Source organism: Phyllobates terribilis, unplaced genomic scaffold (genome assembly GCF_046119375.1).
Source record: "Phyllobates terribilis strain yellow unplaced genomic scaffold, ASM4611937v1 Scaffold_109__1_contigs__length_5621821, whole genome shotgun sequence".
Taxonomy (NCBI): Eukaryota; Metazoa; Chordata; class Amphibia; order Anura; family Dendrobatidae; genus Phyllobates; species Phyllobates terribilis.
The window spans coordinates 4,341,575-4,360,732 of record NW_027362869.1 but is presented as its reverse complement, the minus strand read 5'-3'; the positions used below and the strand labels follow the sequence as shown (position 1 = coordinate 4,360,732).

The 19,158-nt window shown below is 39.9% G+C and overlaps 2 protein-coding genes across 3 annotated transcripts; one reads left to right on the top strand and one right to left on the bottom strand.

Moving 5' to 3' along the window:
- Positions 1–916: 916 nt before the first annotated feature.
- LOC141201372 (uncharacterized) lies at positions 917–18,074 on the top strand. 2 transcript variants are annotated; one of them, XM_073663371.1, is made up of 11 exons: positions 917–1,344; positions 2,514–2,718; positions 2,808–2,936; positions 3,033–3,166; positions 3,605–3,838; positions 4,046–4,183; positions 4,294–4,371; positions 4,487–4,592; positions 4,999–5,116; positions 5,411–5,491; positions 15,374–16,328. In XM_073663371.1, the coding sequence occupies exons 1-9, from the start codon at positions 1,205–1,207 to the stop codon at positions 5,071–5,073; spliced, it is 1,239 nt and encodes a 412-aa protein (XP_073519472.1). In that variant the 5' UTR covers positions 917–1,204; the 3' UTR covers positions 5,074–5,116; positions 5,411–5,491; positions 15,374–16,328. The 2 variants fall into 2 exon arrangements, with proteins under 2 accessions (XP_073519472.1, XP_073519473.1); XM_073663372.1 differs by lacking the exons at positions 917–1,344; positions 2,514–2,718; positions 2,808–2,936; ... (3 more) ...; positions 4,294–4,371; positions 4,487–4,592 and adding exons at positions 16,430–16,637; positions 16,731–16,850; positions 16,931–17,064; positions 17,151–17,381; positions 17,478–18,074 and having other exon boundaries at positions 5,096–5,116.
- LOC141201370 (posterior protein-like) lies at positions 11,078–12,844 on the bottom strand. Its single transcript, XM_073663369.1, has one exon. It carries the CDS (start codon positions 12,825–12,827, stop codon positions 11,181–11,183), a length of 1,647 nt encoding a protein of 548 aa, XP_073519470.1. The 5' UTR covers positions 12,828–12,844; the 3' UTR covers positions 11,078–11,180.
- Positions 18,075–19,158: the final 1,084 nt, after the last annotated feature.

Below are 19,158 nucleotides of genomic sequence, written 5' to 3'. Positions count from 1 at the left end.
TCCTTGAGCAGATGGGATCTCCCCTGGCCAGGCGGAGTTGTAGGCCTCCCAAACTGACTGTACTCTTCTGGCTACCTTGCTAGAGGCGGGTATAAGTAGCCCACGTCCCTGAGTGTACCGTGTGGTGCTCACCCGTATGGCTGGTGACTCGGGGCCTTCTAGTAGCTTCCGCTCCACGACGGCGGTGCTGGTCCCACGCGTGTGACCGTGCCTTCGGGTTTCTTGGCCAGAGGACCTGAAATCCCCCGCCGGTCGGTTTCTGCTGCTGGATAGGAGTTAGTCCCCACAGCCTCGGACTCCGGGTCCGGTGATAGCTTCTCAGTCAGGGCGAGCTCTGCAGCTGCCAGCCCCTGACTCCTTATAGCACTGCTCCCACAGAGCTCCTGATGTTCTTTTCCTATATCTGCTTCTCTTCTCTGTCTCTACTTCCTCTCTACACACTAACCCTGCCTCAGCCCTAGGTTTATATAGGGGAAGTCCTTCCCCTCCCAGGACTGGGCAGAAGGTGTGGCATGCATAGGATTCCTGACCAAGAGACCTCCCACCTGCTCTCAGACATAACATTGCTGTTACTGTGGAAACCAGACCCCTGGGGTGCCACAATATTGCTTGTTAAGCCTGGGTGTAGGCCCAAGATCTCTGTCCGTCCACCGCACCTACTCCTCTTGGACCTTGTGCACCTTGTCTACTACATGAAACACTATGTAATTAATCTACAAGCTGACATCATTTTGCTTATGTCTTTATATTGCAAGCCTGACTGTGGCTGATGGTCGATCATACAGGTTTGCTAGTTCGCTGTATGTTATGTTCTGTGACAAAAAGTAGTAAAGGGAGAATTGGTTAAAAAATGTCTAATGCCTGAGCTGTTTCTTTATTTCTCACCAATTACAGAGCCTTGCAGACAAAATGGACAGCAGATACAAGAAAGAAGATGCTGGCAGCTGGACTCTACAAACGCCACTCTCTGCAGGACCCACTGCTGGTGGGCTTCGCCAACTATTTACTGCACACCTTGGGGGTGAGACACTTCAGACAGGAAGTTGAGGATGTCGCCAGGTTCCTCTTTTACATGAACCCCAAGGTTGCCAATCTGGACTTTGTAAAAGATGTAGAAAAAGTCAACTCCTTCTTTTCAAAGCTGCGGGACCTGAATCTGGCAAATCAGACCATTTTCAACTAGCTAAAACATGTGCGTAGGTTCATGACTTACAATGTGAGAGCCTCCAACCTCTTTGAAAAAAAACGCGCACTGTTTAGGTCATGTGAGTTTTTTATGACCGTGACCGAGGACATACAAAAGAGGTTGTCAAAGGGAATATCAAGAGAAGTTGTCAGCAAAAGGTGGTTATTAGCTAATATTTATATTGAAGTAATAGGAAATTATGGATAATGTAAAATCTAAATGTATATATCTTCTCCTCCATATAATTTCCCTCAACCTTAAAACACTGCTTGGTAATTACCAAGAAATACAATATTGACACCTGCAGCCGGGCAATGCAATTACCAATTATCAATTAGCAATCTGACACTTATTTGGAGGTCTGTATTAGGTAAAGTGCATATTAGTGTCTGCTCACGATATATTTATATTACTCCCTTATATAGCACCATTAATTCCACAGCACTTTACAGACATCATCATCACTGTCCCCACTGAGGCTCACAATCTAAATTCCCGGTCAGTCTGTGGAGTGTGGGAGGAAACCCAAGCAAACATGGGGAGAACATACAAACTCCTTGCAGAAGTTGTCCTTGGTGGGATTTAAACCCAGGTCCCCAGCGCTGCAAGGCTGCAGTGCTAACCACTGAGCCACCGTATATAGTGCTAACCACTGAGCCATATATGTGTTAATGCTACCATAGGTGGCCCTGTGGTTTGTGCAGCTTGACTCTTGGTGGTGTTTATTTAGTGTATGTGTATCTTATACCATGTGATTATGTTAAAGAGTTCAAGTGGTTAATTATAACTCCCCTTATTTGATGCATACACTCTGCATAATTGCTTGATTGTTTCTGGGGCATTGACACTTTATTGTATCCCCCTGAACACTCAGCAGTTTGGGGTATTTCCCATATACCACTTACCTTGGCAGTTAATTCCCTGAATCTGCTGTATTTGGGCCGTCCTTCCGTGTATATTATTTCCTCCCATGTTTTGCTCTCTCCCATTACACCATATTGATCATGAATGTTTTGAATTGATTTTAATGCTTTGCTTTGTTTCTATTTGTAACATAATAATATCTGATTTCCCTTCATTGTGTTGTGTGCTCTCTATTATACTATGCAGCCTTTCCTCTCCTTTTGTAATTCATTGTTTGCATAGTGAGTCGCACCCCTTGTTTTTGGTCCCCTTCATTACCTTATTACATTTTTTTGTTACACTTTTTTCTTCTTAGGAGATCTCATAACCTTCATACACTTAGTATTGAAGTAGATATTTTTTATATATTTGTACTGTGTGGCTTGTATATACTGTAATATTCTATTATTAATTTTATGTGTAGGTACCTGGCACTGACAACGTCACAAATTACACCTCAGGAGTGCCGGAAGATCCTGGATGTGGCAAAGCAATCGTTTTTAAAGTGTCTTCAAGCTGCCAAAGATGGATGTCTGCGTCAAAGCAGCCAGCTGGAAGTGATTCACTATCTAGAGGCCCTGCTTGTCCTGAAGCATCTGCAGCGACCCGGGGTCATACAGAACATGACTGTAAGTGCCTCTCTTCTCTTTATTCACTACTCATACTCATTTTTAGTTTACTCTTCTTTATGTCTAACCTTTGGTCTCTTCATCCTTAGGTGTCTGAGTGGAAGGAGAGGATTAGCCACACGTATGATGGGGAAGACCTCGTTGTTATCGGTGTAAAGTTACACAAGACCGCTACACAGCAAGTGGCCACATTCGTGCTGACTAAGGAAGAAGAAATGGTGAGATTTACTTATTCTCCTTATTAATCTGATTTAATACATGATGACACATTTCTATTTTACTATAACTATTATTTCCTTTTGTTTTATTTCTAGTGGTTCAGAGTCTACTATGAAAGAGTCAGACCAAAGCTTGTGAGGAAGAACTCGCCACAAGAAACATTTTTCCTCTCAACCTCGGGGAAGGAGATCTTCAATGTCTCAAATGACATTTCACGGTACCATAATAAGTAAGATTTACAAAAATGACCAATTTATTCTTCAATAAAAAGCACATTATCATTCTTCAATAGTTAATGTAGTGCTATGTATTTTTTTTCTGTATTCCTTTCTAGGTAGGATGGCAGTGGTAAAAACTGTTCTGGGCTAATATGATTGATCCCCTATTAATCACTGATCAGTTGAGCACCAATCAGATGGGCAGCACCCAAAATATGCAATGAATGGCGCTCAGAAGTAGTGATGGGCGAACCCCTGACTGTTCGTGTATGGCAGGTTCAGCCAAACGCCGAACAGTTTATTAAAACTTCAAGCTCAGGTATCAGAAGAGTACCCCAGCCTGAACACAGACCCCATTCATGTGAATGGGGGACTGCAACACCCCTGTTATCATTCTTCAATAATAAATGCAGTGCAATGTATTTTATTTTTTCTGTATTCCTTTCCAGGTACAAACTTCCGGTTATCTCAAGTCAACTTGTGAGGAGGGTATGTGAGACATGGACTCTCCCAAACTATTCAGACTCCGAGAAGTGTCTCTTTGCAAAATATCTTGCGCACACCAATATGACGGCAGAAAGGACGTATAGAGAGAAGACCCTGACGGACATATGCCATGCATACAAGCTGGTGGCACAGGCAGGGAAAGAAGCCAGTGATGAGCCTCAAGCCAGCACTTCAAGGTAATATATTGTGGGTAGTAAATTCATATACGCTCTGTAATATCACATTGTTATTTTTCTTTAGCTGTGTCCCAGCTATGAAAAGCTATTTAGGTCTTCATATCTACTATAACATTAAACTTTGATTCTTTGAACATTAAACCTCCACCACTATGTTTGGCAGTTACAAAAAAAGTAAAATATAAGGTTTTACTAACTTTTCGTTAGGGATGCCGAAGCCTGCACTACCCAGGAGGAAGACCGCAGGGAAGAGGACCGAAGACTCCAAGTGGACGAGACTGACCAAGAGGAAGATGGTAGCGAAGAGGAGCAAACTAGTGAACCGGATGAGATCTGGACTACAAGGTGAATACGTCAAAATTATAAACCTGTCTATAGCTAGTTTGTGCAGGCATCACCTGATTGTATGCTAATGGTCATTTTATTCATATACCCATCTAATTATCTTTTTTCAGAGCAAGATCACCCTCTCCCCAGCTCAGGACAACGAGGTCCCAGAGAAAGAGGATGGGGCAGGACAGGAGCCCCTCAAGGTAATTAGTGCTCACTGTCTGACATTAGTAATTGGAAAATACAATAAAAAAACTCTCAAACAGTCTGATCTCATAAGGTTGTAATTTCAGTCTTCATTTTTTTTGTATTTTAAAGGCATGAAGATCCAAGAGACAGAAGGAGGGACACACTACCAAAACGTGTTCCCATTGTCTACCTACGTCACCTTGATGAGGACACTGCCCAAACCTGTGGACACTCTGTAATATCACATTGTTATTTTATTTTTGTTAGCCGTGTCCCAGCTATAAAAAGCCATTTAGCTCTTCATCACTACTATAACATTAAACTTTGATCCTTTTCACATTAAACCTCCACCACCATGTTTGTCAGTTCCAAAAAAATTACACTTTTCACAGCCCTGGTACTTCCATACATAACTAGGTATTTGTAACATGCTAACTTTTTAATCAATTATGAACCTAGCCTTGACACCTTAGTGTCACCATGACTCAACAATCATCCGGGCAAATCAGTGACCTCTTAAAAACATTAGCATTTTGAGAACTCAAACATCTAGGAATGTGGACTTAGTATGGCAGTGTATGTTTTAATACTACTTTGCTTCTAAATACAGTAAAATATAAGGTTTATTAACTCTTCCTTAGGGATGCCAAAGCCTGCACTGCCCAGGAGGGAGACCGCAGGGAAGAGGACCGAAGACTCCTAGTGGACTAGACTGACCAAGAGGAAGATTAGTGAACCGGATGAGATGTGGACTACAAGGTGAATACATCAAAATTATAAACCTGTCTATAGCTAGTTTCTGCAGGCTTCACCTGATTGTATACTATGGTCATTTTATTCAGATACCCATCTAATTATCCAAAATCTCCCTCTCCCCTGCTCAGGATAATGAGGTTCCAGAAATAGTGGATGGGGCAGGACAGGAGCCCCTCAAGGCACAGATAGTACTCACTGTGTGACATTAGTTATTGGAAAATAAAAAAGCAAAACCCTCAAACTGTTTATCCTCATGAGGTTGTAATTTCAATCTTCATTTTTTTTTGTCTTTTAAAGGCATGAAGATCCAACAGACAGAAGGAGGGACACTGCCCAAATGTGTTCCCATCGTCTCCCTACATTGCCTACACTCTGCCTGTAGGTGGTGATTTCCCTTTCTATTTCCTGTCCTGAACCTTTCCTATATAATCAATAACTCAAGTTTGGGAAAATAATACAAATGTTTAATAACAAGAAAAACAAGATAATAATAAGGCAATTCAATTAACAATTTACAATCGAACCTTTCTTCAATGTCCTCTAATTAGATAAAATACAAATACAATCATAAGTATACTTAGCAATGATCCTTCATGGCAGAGAGAGAGAGAGAGAAAGTCTTGACTCTACTTCATTTATACTAAAAATTTCACATCCACACCCACATACAACCCACGACTCCGCCCTTCTTCTCCGGTATCTTCTGTGGCAAATATCCAATCATCTTCAGGGTAGTATGAGCATTGTCATTGGCTGCATTGGTCAACACCTTCCTGCAGATGGCACTCTTGTACTTCTGGAAGAAAGTCCTTGTGTAGGTTCAACTCCATTTGGGCTGGCTCCAAGATGTTCATCAAAAGCATTGTGCACCAATATACATATCCATAGGCTGGAGACAGGATGTCTACCTCAGGAGCAATGGTATACAATTCAAATCCACAGGGGCAGTGTACATATGTAGATTACACTAGGACACAAAAACAGGATCTGTATTCAAGTTCACCACAGAAGGTGTGTGTACCTGTATCATCCAGGAGGCTGGAGGGCCTATACTCATTCCATATGTAGATGCAACCTTTACTTTATCACTAAAACAAAGGACATCACACAAAGAACACCGGCCTTCTCGCCTAGCAGGTTCACAACCTTGTACCTAGTATCTCTTGATAGAGTCCTGGAAATATCCAGCACTCAAATTTAATGCAGAGTTCAGTCATTCCTATGATATATATATATATATTGTACCTGTTGGCCTCCAACATGCCCCCCTTTGTGTCTGAATGACACATAACTTTTAAGGAGCCACAAATCCGGAATCCTCTTCGCCACCATAGTTGATTCTTCTTCTTAGGGCAAGGAGTTTTTTAACACATTCACTCATCATTTGCCAACATTTACTCCAAAAAAAAAAAAATTAACTTTGTAATAGCTTGATTTCTAATAGGACATTGAAGGAGGCATATAAAAAAATACACATCAAATTGTACATATGATCGTCACATCACACAAAAAAAATCATTTAGATCAACCAACAAACAATAACATAATATAATTTCCTATAGGTTTCGCTTTTGAATCAAACAATCTTTCTTACTGTGCCCTCTTCTGCCGCAGTTCTCACATATTACAATTTCTTCTAATTCAATGGGAATTTGTACATTTGTGTCACATGATGCAATTTTGACACTGGCTTGTTCTTTTATAGTTAAACTCTGTACCTTTTTATATAGGTAACGGGTTACACAGCACATGTATATTTGAAAAAGCGATAAAATTACAGAAACAACAAGTAATATGACGATTGGGTGGATTAAATAATTCAGTATGCCATTTGCCGCATTTGAATGACCAAATATTACCTCCCACCAATAGCCCTTGGCATTATTTTCTAATAGATGGGTAACTTCCTTTAGTTCATTTTGGTCATGATGTAATAGAATTGTGGCATTTGCCTTTTCTTGATTAAGCTTCATCAATAAATATTCATCCTTATTAAATTTTACCAACCATTCTCCAAGTTCTTTTCCCATTCCTAGGCTTAAGGCTTGCAAATTAACTGGAGTGTGATATTTCAGATCCACTGACAGATTAGCAATAGTAGGAATTGCGTAAACCCAGTTGGGTGTCTTGATTTCTGTAACCCCACTAAGAGTGCACCATGCTCCCCTGGTTACAGATGTCATTACAGAACAATGTTGTGTTGTTATAGATACATTGGTAGTATTTAGGAGGAAGAAACAAATTCTTTGATGCCCTAGATAGAAGATTGGTGCTTTGTCTTTTGAGATTGATTCCCCATCTAGAATACACGTGGATGAATTACTCCAGCATTTGTTTTCAACCAACCTAAACTGTCCTGGCGTACATAAAATATTATGATTCCTTTGTATACAAAGTGAAATGTCAACCTGTTTCCATCTTCCATTTTTCCTAATCACCTGAGGATGTTCTAATCTCGGGTGTAATAATGTAGAATCTCCAGTTAAAATACCAATTGAACTAACTCTATGCATGAGCTCTAAAGGTGACTTAGTATATGGAATAAATGAAGAAGCATAGCATTTCTCAAAGTCATAGTTGCTGCACCCAACCCACGTGTTCACCCACCATTTAGAATGTGTAAAGCTCATGAGTTCAGGTAACACAGTAATTGCTTGAGACAACCATTCAAATGGCCACTGTCCATCATAAATGGACTGTACCGCTAACTTAATGTTAGTTGATAATTCCATTTGTCCTTGTGTACAGACTAGAGCCCAAGACATATTTCTACCCCTAGTCAGTGTATCTTCCATTAATTCTTTAAAGTGTTGGATAAAATCTTTCGCTACCCCGATATAAGTGTTTACATGATCTTGTTGTAAATTGTTAATTATATCATTGATTTTTCTTTGTACTTCAAAACCTTTCTTGCTATTGGTCGCTATATCTACAAGTTTTGTCCTTATACTAGTGATGTCAGCTTCGTTAATTACACCCATACCTGTTCCTAATCCTCCCAACAGTGCGCTGAAAGTATCCCTTCGCCCTCTGTCATTCCTCGAATTAAATAGTTTATGCTGGTGTTTTATCCGATTTTCTGCATTCTTAGTGGTAAACCACCGATATAGTGCATGTACATGATTTAGTGTATATCCTGCACAAATTGGATAGTAGGTCTTTATCAACCATAGAGAGATATTAACTCGCCAAGTAACAAATGCATATTGAACGTCACTAGCAATGGTTTGAGTAGAATCTAGGTTGACCTGTAAAGGGTGGCCTTCTTCTAAGTACATTGTCCGTTGATTGCTGTCAGATTCATTGGACACGCATGGTTTGATTTGATCTGGAGCAGCATCAATAATGTGCATCTCACCTATTTCTACTTCTGATGTTCCACATGCCCAATAACCAACCATTTCCCTATAGGATTTATATGGTTTAGATAGTGAACCAATTATATAATTTTGCCCTTGCTGAACTGACATCTCAACCTCTGTGGAATCTCCAATGCACGCCTCACGATATGTTAAGGTGACCCTTTTTGGCCTGAACATTGGGTGTATATTATTATGCCAATATATTCCACATACAAACAAATATTCTCCTTCCTTTAAGTTGTCACTAAAGGACCCATAATCTATCCCCTTTTGTTCATTCTTGTTGGGTAACTTAGACTCTTCCCCCAACCAGTACCCAGTTTCATTTACATATATTGTAGCCATCATAAATGGTTGCAGTGATCTTGGATCTATATTTTGTACACCTTCCATATATGTTAACCTCTGGGTACTAGAACTGTGATTGACTCTCCCAAATGAAAAGACAACACTATACTGAATGCTGGGACCCTGATAATATCTCCCAGTTACCCTTTTACCCTCTGGTATCAGTCTCACTGTCCTACTTTTAACACCATTATTTTTATAGTTAGAATCTGCATCAATGTTTATGTCTGGGTGTGTAAATAATACGTTCCCATATTCCTCGTTAGGTAATATACCCTGATCGATATCTCCAGAGTGTTCAATATGAGTTGATTCCATAGCATTGATGATCCCAATTGACAACAAAATTGCTGCAATTCCAATATCCAGAATGCAGAAATTTCCATCTTTTAATTCACGCTTCATTTAGGATCCTGGAAAACAAGAACAAGAGCGGCATCAAATTCTTATCAGTTATATCCGTTTACACTGATCTGCATGAACCCACTTTTCTATATCCCTTCTCTTCATGCATTTGATGCTTTTCTTCTCTACTCGTTTAACTTTTACCACCTGTTCACTCAGCGTCACAGTTACCACATAAGGTCCTGTCCAATTTGCATCCCATGAAGATTTGGGTACAAAATTCTTTACCATCACCCTGTCACTTAGTTGTAATTTTATTGGTGGCTTGCCTGCTTCTTCCTTTGCCTTTGGAGCCATATTGGCAGCTGCAAAATTTAAATATTTTTGCACTTGCTCCTGTAACTGAATAAGGAATTTTTACTTCTCTGCACTTTCTCTCATGGGAGTACTAAGTTTGGGATCTGCAGGATGGCAAAGGTTCATTACTCTACCAGTCATTAATTGATATGGGGTGATTGCTGTGCTCTTTGCATCTGTGCCCCGTATTGCCAGTAGAATTGCAGGCAGGTGACATAGCCAACTATTTCCTGATTGCAACACCATTTTCTTTAATCTCTCTTTTAAAGTCCGATTCATTCTTTCTACCATCCCAGATGATTGTGGATGATATGAGACATGAAACTTCTGTTCTACATTCAACATTTCACACATATTAGTCATGATTTTGCCAGTGAAATGTGTACCTCTGTCTGACTCAATGACTTTTGGGAATCCCCATATTGAGAAAACTTCCCTCCATAATGCAGTTGCTGCTGCGGTAGCAGTGTCCTTCCTTATGGGCAAAGCTTCCACCCATTTGGAAAAAACATCAACTATCACTAGCAGGTACCGATAACCTCCTGGAGCACTTGGCAAGGGACCAACAAAGTCAATTTGTAATCTCTCCCATGGCCCCTCAGCCAAAGGCACCCTGGAAAGCACAGGTTTTTGTCCCCTCGGCCTAGGGTTCATTTGGGCACAGATTAAACATTCTTGGATAATTTCTGTAATAGTAGTTTTCATGTTCTCCCACCAGTATTTGGTTTGAATAAACTTTAAAATGTGAAAGCAAATTTATATTGACAGTCAGGGTGTAAGGGAATGGAGAAATATCCATTTGAGATGTCTATTGATGAATATACTGTGGAGGAGGGTTTGAGTGCTGTCATCATGTCAGGCATTTTGGCAACCACATTAGTGACAGGAGGGGTACACTTGTTTAAAGCTCTGTAGTCCAATGTCGGACGCCAACCATTTGGTTTCTTAACTGGCCATAGCGGCGCATTATTGGTGGATTGGCATTCCCTGATGACATTTTGAATCAGCAAATCATCCAGTATTCTCTTAATGTAGGGGACTGACTCTGGTGGTATTTTATACTGCCTTTGGGGTGGGGGATCAGGACCCTCTACCATTACTACCATGTTGGACACTTTGCCACATTGGGTTTTTGAATTTGCCCACACACTGTTATGTTGCCACAAGATGTCAGCCAATATTTCATCATCTGTTCTCAATATCATGGCTGGATCTAAAGATTGAGCACCTTTGATGGAATCAATACCATAATTGTCAGTAACCATGTTTAAACAGCCTTTATACCGTGATCCTCTCCACAACATCCAGTTGCATAAATCAAGAATAAGTCCATATTCCTTCATACCATCTGACCCAATAATGGTACCTTCATGTGTTGGTGAAAGATATAAGCCATGCTCAACACATAGATCTCCCAGGTTTATTGTCACTGGTAAAGATTGTTCTGAAGATACTAACTGTCCTCCAAACCCTCTCAGAAAAATGTGTTTACCACCAGGGTCTTTAATCAAATCCAGATTAGTCAAACTGACAGCAGCCCCTGTATCCAGTAAAATGTTTATACGATGGCCCCCTATCGTACAGTGAATACGGGGTCTCCCGCCCTTGTCCCTGCTAAGCTGACTCACTAGGGACAACACTGGGGCCTGACATCCCTATTGTTTTACATAAGGATTTGTTGGAGGTGGGGTCTTTAATTCCTCTGGCTTTTCTGCCATTGCCTTCCCAATCTTCCTCAGTTCATCCAGAAGTGGGCCATATAATGTAACTTCAGGAAGACTATGCTCTCCATCCCTTGCATTATTTGGTTCTTGTCTTTGCTTCCTATTATTAAAAGGTCTATTATTGATAACTCTTCTACTACTTCTACATTCTTTCATAGTGTGACCTGTGTAACCACATTTATAACATTTTCCAACAAACCTTACTTTGCCTTCATTTTTGACTACCTCTGATATCCTCTTTTGGGGCTTGTTGTCATGACTTGTATCCTGAATCCAATCCTTTAATATATTTACAAAGGCTTGATAGGAATTTGCATTCCTCAAGGCAACCTTTGTTGGATAATCAACAAAAGTGCATTTGTTAGCCATTGAATATAGAAAACTGCTATCATCAGGAGACATGTCAGGGCAGTTATAGGTAGAACGATATAATGTCAAATATTCACTGCAAAAAATAATTGGATCATCTCCTCTATTTAATTTTGCATTTTCTAAGGCATTAGTACCTCTCATATCTCGTCCCCCCATAACTCTCTTTAATTCCTGTACTCTGTCACTAGCATTTCCCCAATTACATTCAAGATCTGCAGATAATCCTCTGTGAGCTCCTACAGGGGGCTGCAGTTTTTCACAAAGTTGAGATGGGAGCCATACCCGAAGTAAGGCACATGCAGCTCTATTACCCAGACTGTATTGAGTCACTACTGCCTCTAACTTATTGGAAAGACTAATGGCTGAGGCACTTGTATTAAATTTTCCAAATATCTGGCATAGATTTGTCTTATCCTGTATGGATAGTGTTGTGGATTGGACTAAATTGTTGCTGTTACTAAGCAAATTGTCTCTCCTTTGTCTGCTTCCTCCTGACTCAGGAGTAAAGAGAGAGGAACTATGATCTGGGTTATCCTCAAGGTTATCAGCCGTGCACACAGGCTGCTCCTCCCCTCTTTTCCAATCTCTTTCCTTCTGATCAGCAGACTTGCACATTTGATTACAATAACAATGGTTATTCCCTCTAGTACATTCTTGTGATTTCAAGGACATAATACAATGTTCTTTTAGCTCCAATTTTACATTAGCATCATGCAACTGGTTCCTAAGTATTGTCATATCGTCATTATACTCTACTTCCTTTCCTTCTAGCAAAGCAATACGCTGTTCTCTAAGTTTACATCTCTCCTTATACTCCTCCAGCTTATCTTCTAATTTACAATTTTGGTAATTCATATTGTCTACCTCATCCCTTAGATCTTCACACTCACAATTATGATCTTCAGCACTAGCAATAGCCAGACTGACTTCCTGTTCAATTTTGTCCACTTCACCTCTTAATTGAGCTTTCTCTGAATACCAGTGCAATTCCTTTTGCTCTGCAATTCCTTTCATCTTCAACAACATACACAAAACATTTGCTAACTTCTCTTTCTTTGCTTTCTTTTTCGACAATTTACTTTTGTTATCATTCTGCCCTTCACATTGTTTCATAAGGTCATTAAACTGATGTGTCAATGCATCATCTGCACAAGTACTGAACTGAGCAGAGGCATATTTTTCAATAAATTTACTGACTATTTCCATGTTAATTACGTCCAACTATTTTCACATAAGACAACAGAAATAAACAAATCTGCTTTCCAAACAAAAATTACAAATTAACTAAACACAATACAGAAACCAGTGAATATCACTTCACTAAAACAGGGACTCAAGATTGAATATAATCTTTTCCCTTAGGCAATTACTGCCACAGTCTTGTGACTTTACCTATATCTGACCGACAGTGTCTCATGCCCTTCATCAACTACAGATCCAAGATCCAGGCCAAGAGTGATCTCCTATTGAAGCATAAGGCTACTTCCCCTTAACATGAGATTTAGACTTTTAACCTCTACCTCACTTTCTTCTCAGAAATGTCTGGTTTTACCCTTTAGATCTTATGAGAACTTCAATGAACAGGGTGCTACCCTAACTTTACCGGCAACAATTCAACAAACAAATAAACAATCCACTAAACAAATAGACAAACAGGCCTGAACCTAGCAGAAAGATATTGATCAACATAAAATATAATGAATGTATAAAATCTAATTAAAGGAATGTATGCTTACCAGATAAGCGCGTCCGCTCACTGATGAAGAATATCACAGAACTTCCAGTTAATATCTTAGGCGTTTCAGTTTCCACGAACCCGCGTGTCACTTGTCCACGGATAAGATATTCTCCTTGAGTCTGTCTCCTTGAAGAAGAGGTTTTCTTGCCTGGTCTAGGAACCGGATTTTCTCAGGCACTTGGTTGAAACAGTTGGGAACTTCTAGGTTCTGCGTAGAATGTTGTTTTTCCACGATCCACTGAGGTGCCAAATGTAGGTGGTGATTTCCCTTTCTATTTCCTGTCCTGAACCTTTCCTATATAATCAATAACTCAAGTTTGGGAAAATAATACAAATGTTTAATAACAAGAAAAACAAGATAATAATAAGGCAATTCAATTAACAATTTACAATCGAACCTTTCTTCAATGTCCTCTAATTAGATAAAATACAAATACAATCATAAGTATACTTAGCAATGATCCTTCATGGCAGAGAGAGAGAGAGAGATAGTCTTGACTCTACTTCATTTATTCTAAAAATTTCACATCCACACCCACATACAACCCACGACTCCGCCCTTCTTCTCCGGTATCTTCTGTGGCAAATATCCAATCATCTTCAGGGTAGTATGAGCATTGTCATTGGCTGCATTGGTCAACACCTTCCTGCAGATGGCACTCTTGTACTTCTGGAAGAAAGTCCTTGTGTAGGTTCAACTCCATTTGGGCTGGCTCCAAGATGTTCATCAAAAGCATTGTGCACCAATATACATATCCATAGGCTGGAGACAGGATGTCTACCTCAGGAGCAATGGTATACAATTCAAATCCACAGGGGCAGTGTACATATGTAGATTATACTAGGACACAAAAACAGGATCTGTATTCAAGTTCACCACAGAAGGTGTGTGTACCTGTATCATCCAGGAGGCTGGAGGGCCTATACTCATTCCATATGTAGATGCAACCTTTACTTTATCACTAAAACAAAGGACATCACACAAAGAACACCGGCCTTCTCGCCTAGCAGGTTCGCAACCTTGTACCTAGTATCTCTTGATAGAGTCCTGGAAATATCCAGCACTCAAATTTAACGCAGAGTTCAGTCATTCCTATGATATATATATATATTGTACCTGTTGGCCTCCAACACTGCCCAAACGTGTACCAGTCGTCCTACCACGTCACTCGGATGAAAAAGATACATTTCTATTATATTTCTCCTTTACCATTATAATCTATTTCTATTCTTCTCCGTCTATGTTTCGATCTTATAAAGAATAACCTACAGCGTGCCAAGGTAAAGTTGTGTCTTATTCCATCTTAGAAGAGAATAGATGTTCTGACATTTCAGCATCTCACACAGCAATCTCATGCTGGAACATAACAGTGTGAGTCGGTGTGATGCCACAACATGGATCCTCTCCAATGATGGAATAAAAATGCTACATTGATGTTACTTTACCATGGAGTACTTAAGGTTATCCCTTGTGTCTTTTGTTAGGAGTCCTGATTTTAACCCCTGCCTGCTGGCACCATTTCTCTGTTTAATGTTTGTGCTGCTCTATTCCGGTGACTATTTATTATCCATCATCATTTTTTTCTTTACTTTTAGCATATTTAACATTATTGATGGCATTGTTCAGGAGCAGTTTTTGCAGCCACAGTTTTCTCTTTAGGTGTCAGCCATGCCCCCTAAGAGGTAATTTTCACACCTAGACAATGGGAATGTTTTTCTATTGTTCTCAATGGCCATCATTACAGAGACTGATCATATTGGTCAAGGGGTCTCAGTTTTCTGTGTAAAAGGCCAGATCAGAGTCTAATTGCTCAGACTGCTCTTGACGATCCAGTGTAGCTCTGCTCTCTCTACAGGACTGATCTCCATGGACTGCTTTGCTCTGTCTACGGGACTGCTTTGTCCAACCTGCCTTTTACTTTTAGCTCGTTTTTGATTTGTTTACATACAGCTTTTTTAAAATCCATCTTAACCTTTTCATTTTGTATCTCTTTTCTTTTGTTCTAATTTTCAGGTTCAAGCATGGAATCCAAAGTGCACAACAGAACCCCGATGACCTGCCCGATCTGTTACAAGATAGATGAGAACCTTGGCACCCACCTAAGAAGAAAATGCAAAAAAAACAGCAGTGAGGATGAGATCAAGGCTACCCTCGCACAAGCAAAGACAGAACTGGTTGCTGTGGCAGCAAAGGGCCTGGCCATTGAGTATAATGAGGTGGAGGAGCTGGTGTGTGACGGTGGGTGCCTGGAAAAAGTAATTGCATTTCTTAATGGACGTGGTTTTAAAATCATTAATCAGCCATGTCATACAAGAATGCCCCAGAAGAATGGCCATTGCGAGAAGGTTCCCAACATGAGGATAGAGGGACTCCTAACAGCTGAGATGACAACCGAAGAACAAGAAGATGCAACCTCAAAGGGAGATTGTGAAGATGCCACAGCCAAAGGAAGGAGCGAAACCAAAGAAGACACGGCCGGGCCACATGAGGAAGATGAAGGAGAAGAAGAAGAATCACCGATGGAAACTGAATCAGCAACAACTGAGCCCAATGTTGTCTGTAGCAATCCACTACGACTTAAAATGGCCGAGGCTGGGATGTACACGAGGCACTCTCTGGATTTGGAACCAATTGCTGGCTTTGCAAGATATTTATCAAAAACCTTGTAAGTCGTGAGATACAAGCAGGAGGTAGAGAACGTCGCTGTACTTCATGGACAAGGAGAAGCCTTCACTGAAGTTTATATATGACATCGAGAAGACCAATGACTATTTTGACAAACTATTGGAAATCGGAAACACTCACCAGACTGTCTTTAATTATATGAAAAATGTCAAGCGGTTCATATATTACCTAATGAATGCAACATCCCTTCATCATAAAGACCAGGAGACATATGGAGCAGCCAGCTAGGAGTATTTCAGAAGAGGCTAAGCAAAGGAATCTCCAGGGAGAATATCTTGAAGAAGTAAGTGTAAAAGAATTAATAGGAAGAAAATGTACCTTGTTACTAGGAAGAAAATGTGCCTTGCTACTTTATTCAATGTAATTTGAATTTTTTATTTCCAGAGAAAACCGCTTATTGGATGAGATGAAAAGACCAGATGAGATGCAATCGATCCTGATAGTTGCAAAGACAGATTTTGAAAAGGCCATAAACAAGGCGGACCAGGATGAAAGGCTTCTAGATAGTGACAAGCTAGTTATTCTCAACTATCTTGAATGCTATATAATCTTGAATAAATTACAACGACCTGATGTGGTGCAAAATATGACTGTAAGTAACCTGTAGTACATTTCCCTTTTTTTTTTTATAAATCAATTAGTTAAAGCTTTATTAATGTAGATTTCACACTTTCTTATCTTGTAGGTTGAGGAGTGGAAGAAGAGAGCTCCTTATCGTGAAAGTCACGTAGGAGTAGCCGTGCATGAACACAAGACAGCGGCAAACCAGATTGCAGTATTGATTTTGAATAAAGAAGAAGAAAGGGTAAATATCTGTCTTTCTATCTCCTATCTGTCTATCTATCTTCTCTATGATTGAGCTAACATTTTCAGTTTATTTTTTAGTGGTTTCAAATTTATATTGAAAAAGTCCGGCCTACATTCCTGAAAAAATCAATGGACATCAAGAATTTCTTCATTTCTTCATCGGGGGGAAAAATCCACAATGTTTCTAATGATATCGCAAGATTTCATAAAAAGTAAGTATTTCTGTACAGTGACACTTAGATTCTATATATCAACATTACAAACATGTATTTTAACATTTATTTCTTCTATTGCACAGATTTGGAATAAAGACTGTGACGAGCCAAGAGATCAGGAGGAACGCAGAGACCTTCATTGCTTCCAATTGCAAGGACACTAATGACAAAGGCATTTTTGCAAAATACCTGGCACATTCAAATCCCACAGCAGAACGTGTCTACAGGGAGAAGACCATGGAAAATATGGTGAAGGCATCCATGATGACAACACAAATTCTCGACAGACTGCAAGAGAAGCCTTCCACCTCACTGTGAGTACTTGAAAAATAGAATATTTTTGTTTCATCATTCTCACAAGTATTGCATTTTCCTGTGTTTTCTTTAAAACTAAAATATGTCTTTTACAGAGCTGCAATTGAAAAAGAAGAAAAGTTTAATCAAGAAATAGAAAATAAGCCTGGACCTTCCGCCATAGAGACCAAAGACGAGGATTTTCAAAGATTTATTTCCTTATATCCCCTAACTATTGAGACCGAACCACCAACGTTAAAAGAATGCCAGTTCAAGTTCCCACTGAATGGACCACATCTGTATGATAGGTGGAGGAGGAGACAGAACAGAATGCGAGTGGACTATATATTCCGACTTCTTAAGGATGGTCAGCCAGATGAAGAGGAGGTGAACAGGTGTATTGCACAGAAACTTTGGAAAAGTAACTTGCCCAGGGTAAAGGATATTTTTGAAAAATGGAAAAAGTGTTAGACTTACACCAGGACAATGGACAGTACACTTTTAACAGGATACTTATTCTGTTGAATGGACACTTCTATGGATTTTGTTGGATATGTCAGGACATGTCAAAAGCTTTTGATCATATCGGGTCTCACTTATGAGACCTTCTGTGATCAGTAACTTTTGACATACCTTATGACCTGTCAAAAGTGTTTAAGAATGACAAACACATTGACTTGTGGGGGTTTTGGGTGATGGAGGTTGTTTAATAAAGTAGATATTTTTTAAGTTAAAGGAGAAGTGCAGCACTGGGACAACTTCCCAGCGTTACATCTACCAAATGAAATAGAGCATTTTTCTAAATACAGTCACATGGCGGGACGGCCTCATTCCCCTTTCCTCTGCCTCCGTGCAGAGAGCGGAGTTAGCCGTGGCCACGATGTGAGTGTGACATCAGGGCATGTGTTTCTCAGACTCCCAGGAGCAGCCGGAGAATCAGATGCCATGATGCTGCATTCACATCGAGGCCGTGGCTGCCCCAACTCTCTGCATGGAAACAAAAGGTTAATTATGACGCCTTACAATGTGAATGTACATAGAAAAATGCTTTATTTAGTAGGGAAATTTAACGCCAGGAAGATGTCTCAGCACTGCACTTCTTTAAGGAGTAAATTCAAATTTGATAGTGATGGCCGACACTAGAACACCTATAGTGTACTTTTGATCCAGGGTTCTAGGACTGATCGCCTTTCTAGGGGTCAAGAAGGAATTTTTCCCCGTGATGCAAATTGGCTGAATGTGTCCTGGGGTTTTTGCCTTCTTCTGGATCAACAGGTTTAGGTACAGAGATTTTAGTAATACAAAAATAAAACTAATTAAAAAATTATAAACTGGTTTATTTGTAATTGTAATAGTGCAGTAATTATAAAAATAGTAATTCATTTGTAAGGCCTGTTCTTTAACGTACACAATAAAATAAACCATTATGCTCATCAGGGGCATACATAGAAATCATGGGTCTACATAGAATTATAATGCACCCCTCCATAGTCCTCCATATAATATACAGCTCAGCTCAGTCATTCATGTAGCATAATGCACAGCCCATAGTCCTCCATATAGTATAATGCATAGAATCATAGAATCATAGAATCATAGAATGGTAGAGTTGGAAGGGACCTCCTGGGTCATCTGGTCCAACCCCCTGCTCAAAGCAGGATTCACTAAATCATCTCAGACAGATGTCTGTCCAGCCTCTGTTTGAAGACGTCCATTGAAGGGGAACTCACCACCTCTCGTGGCAGCCTGTTCCACTCATTAATCACCCTAACTGTCAAAAAGTTTTTTCTAATATCT

Excerpts from the sequence above, each read along its gene's own strand:
- LOC141201372 (XM_073663371.1), top strand. The coding sequence starts at position 1,205 with ATGACTTACAATGTGAGAGCCTCCAACCTCTTTGAAAAAAAACGCGCA. Across the intron at positions 2,937-3,032 it reads TGACTAAGGAAGAAGAAATG|TGGTTCAGAGTCTACTATGA; the intron begins GTGAGATTTACT and ends TTTTATTTCTAG. Across the intron at positions 3,839-4,045 it reads CCTCAAGCCAGCACTTCAAG|GGATGCCGAAGCCTGCACTA; the intron begins GTAATATATTGT and ends ACTTTTCGTTAG.
- LOC141201370 (XM_073663369.1), bottom strand. The coding sequence starts at position 12,827 with ATGGAAATAGTCAGTAAATTTATTGAAAAATATGCCTCTGCTCAGTTC.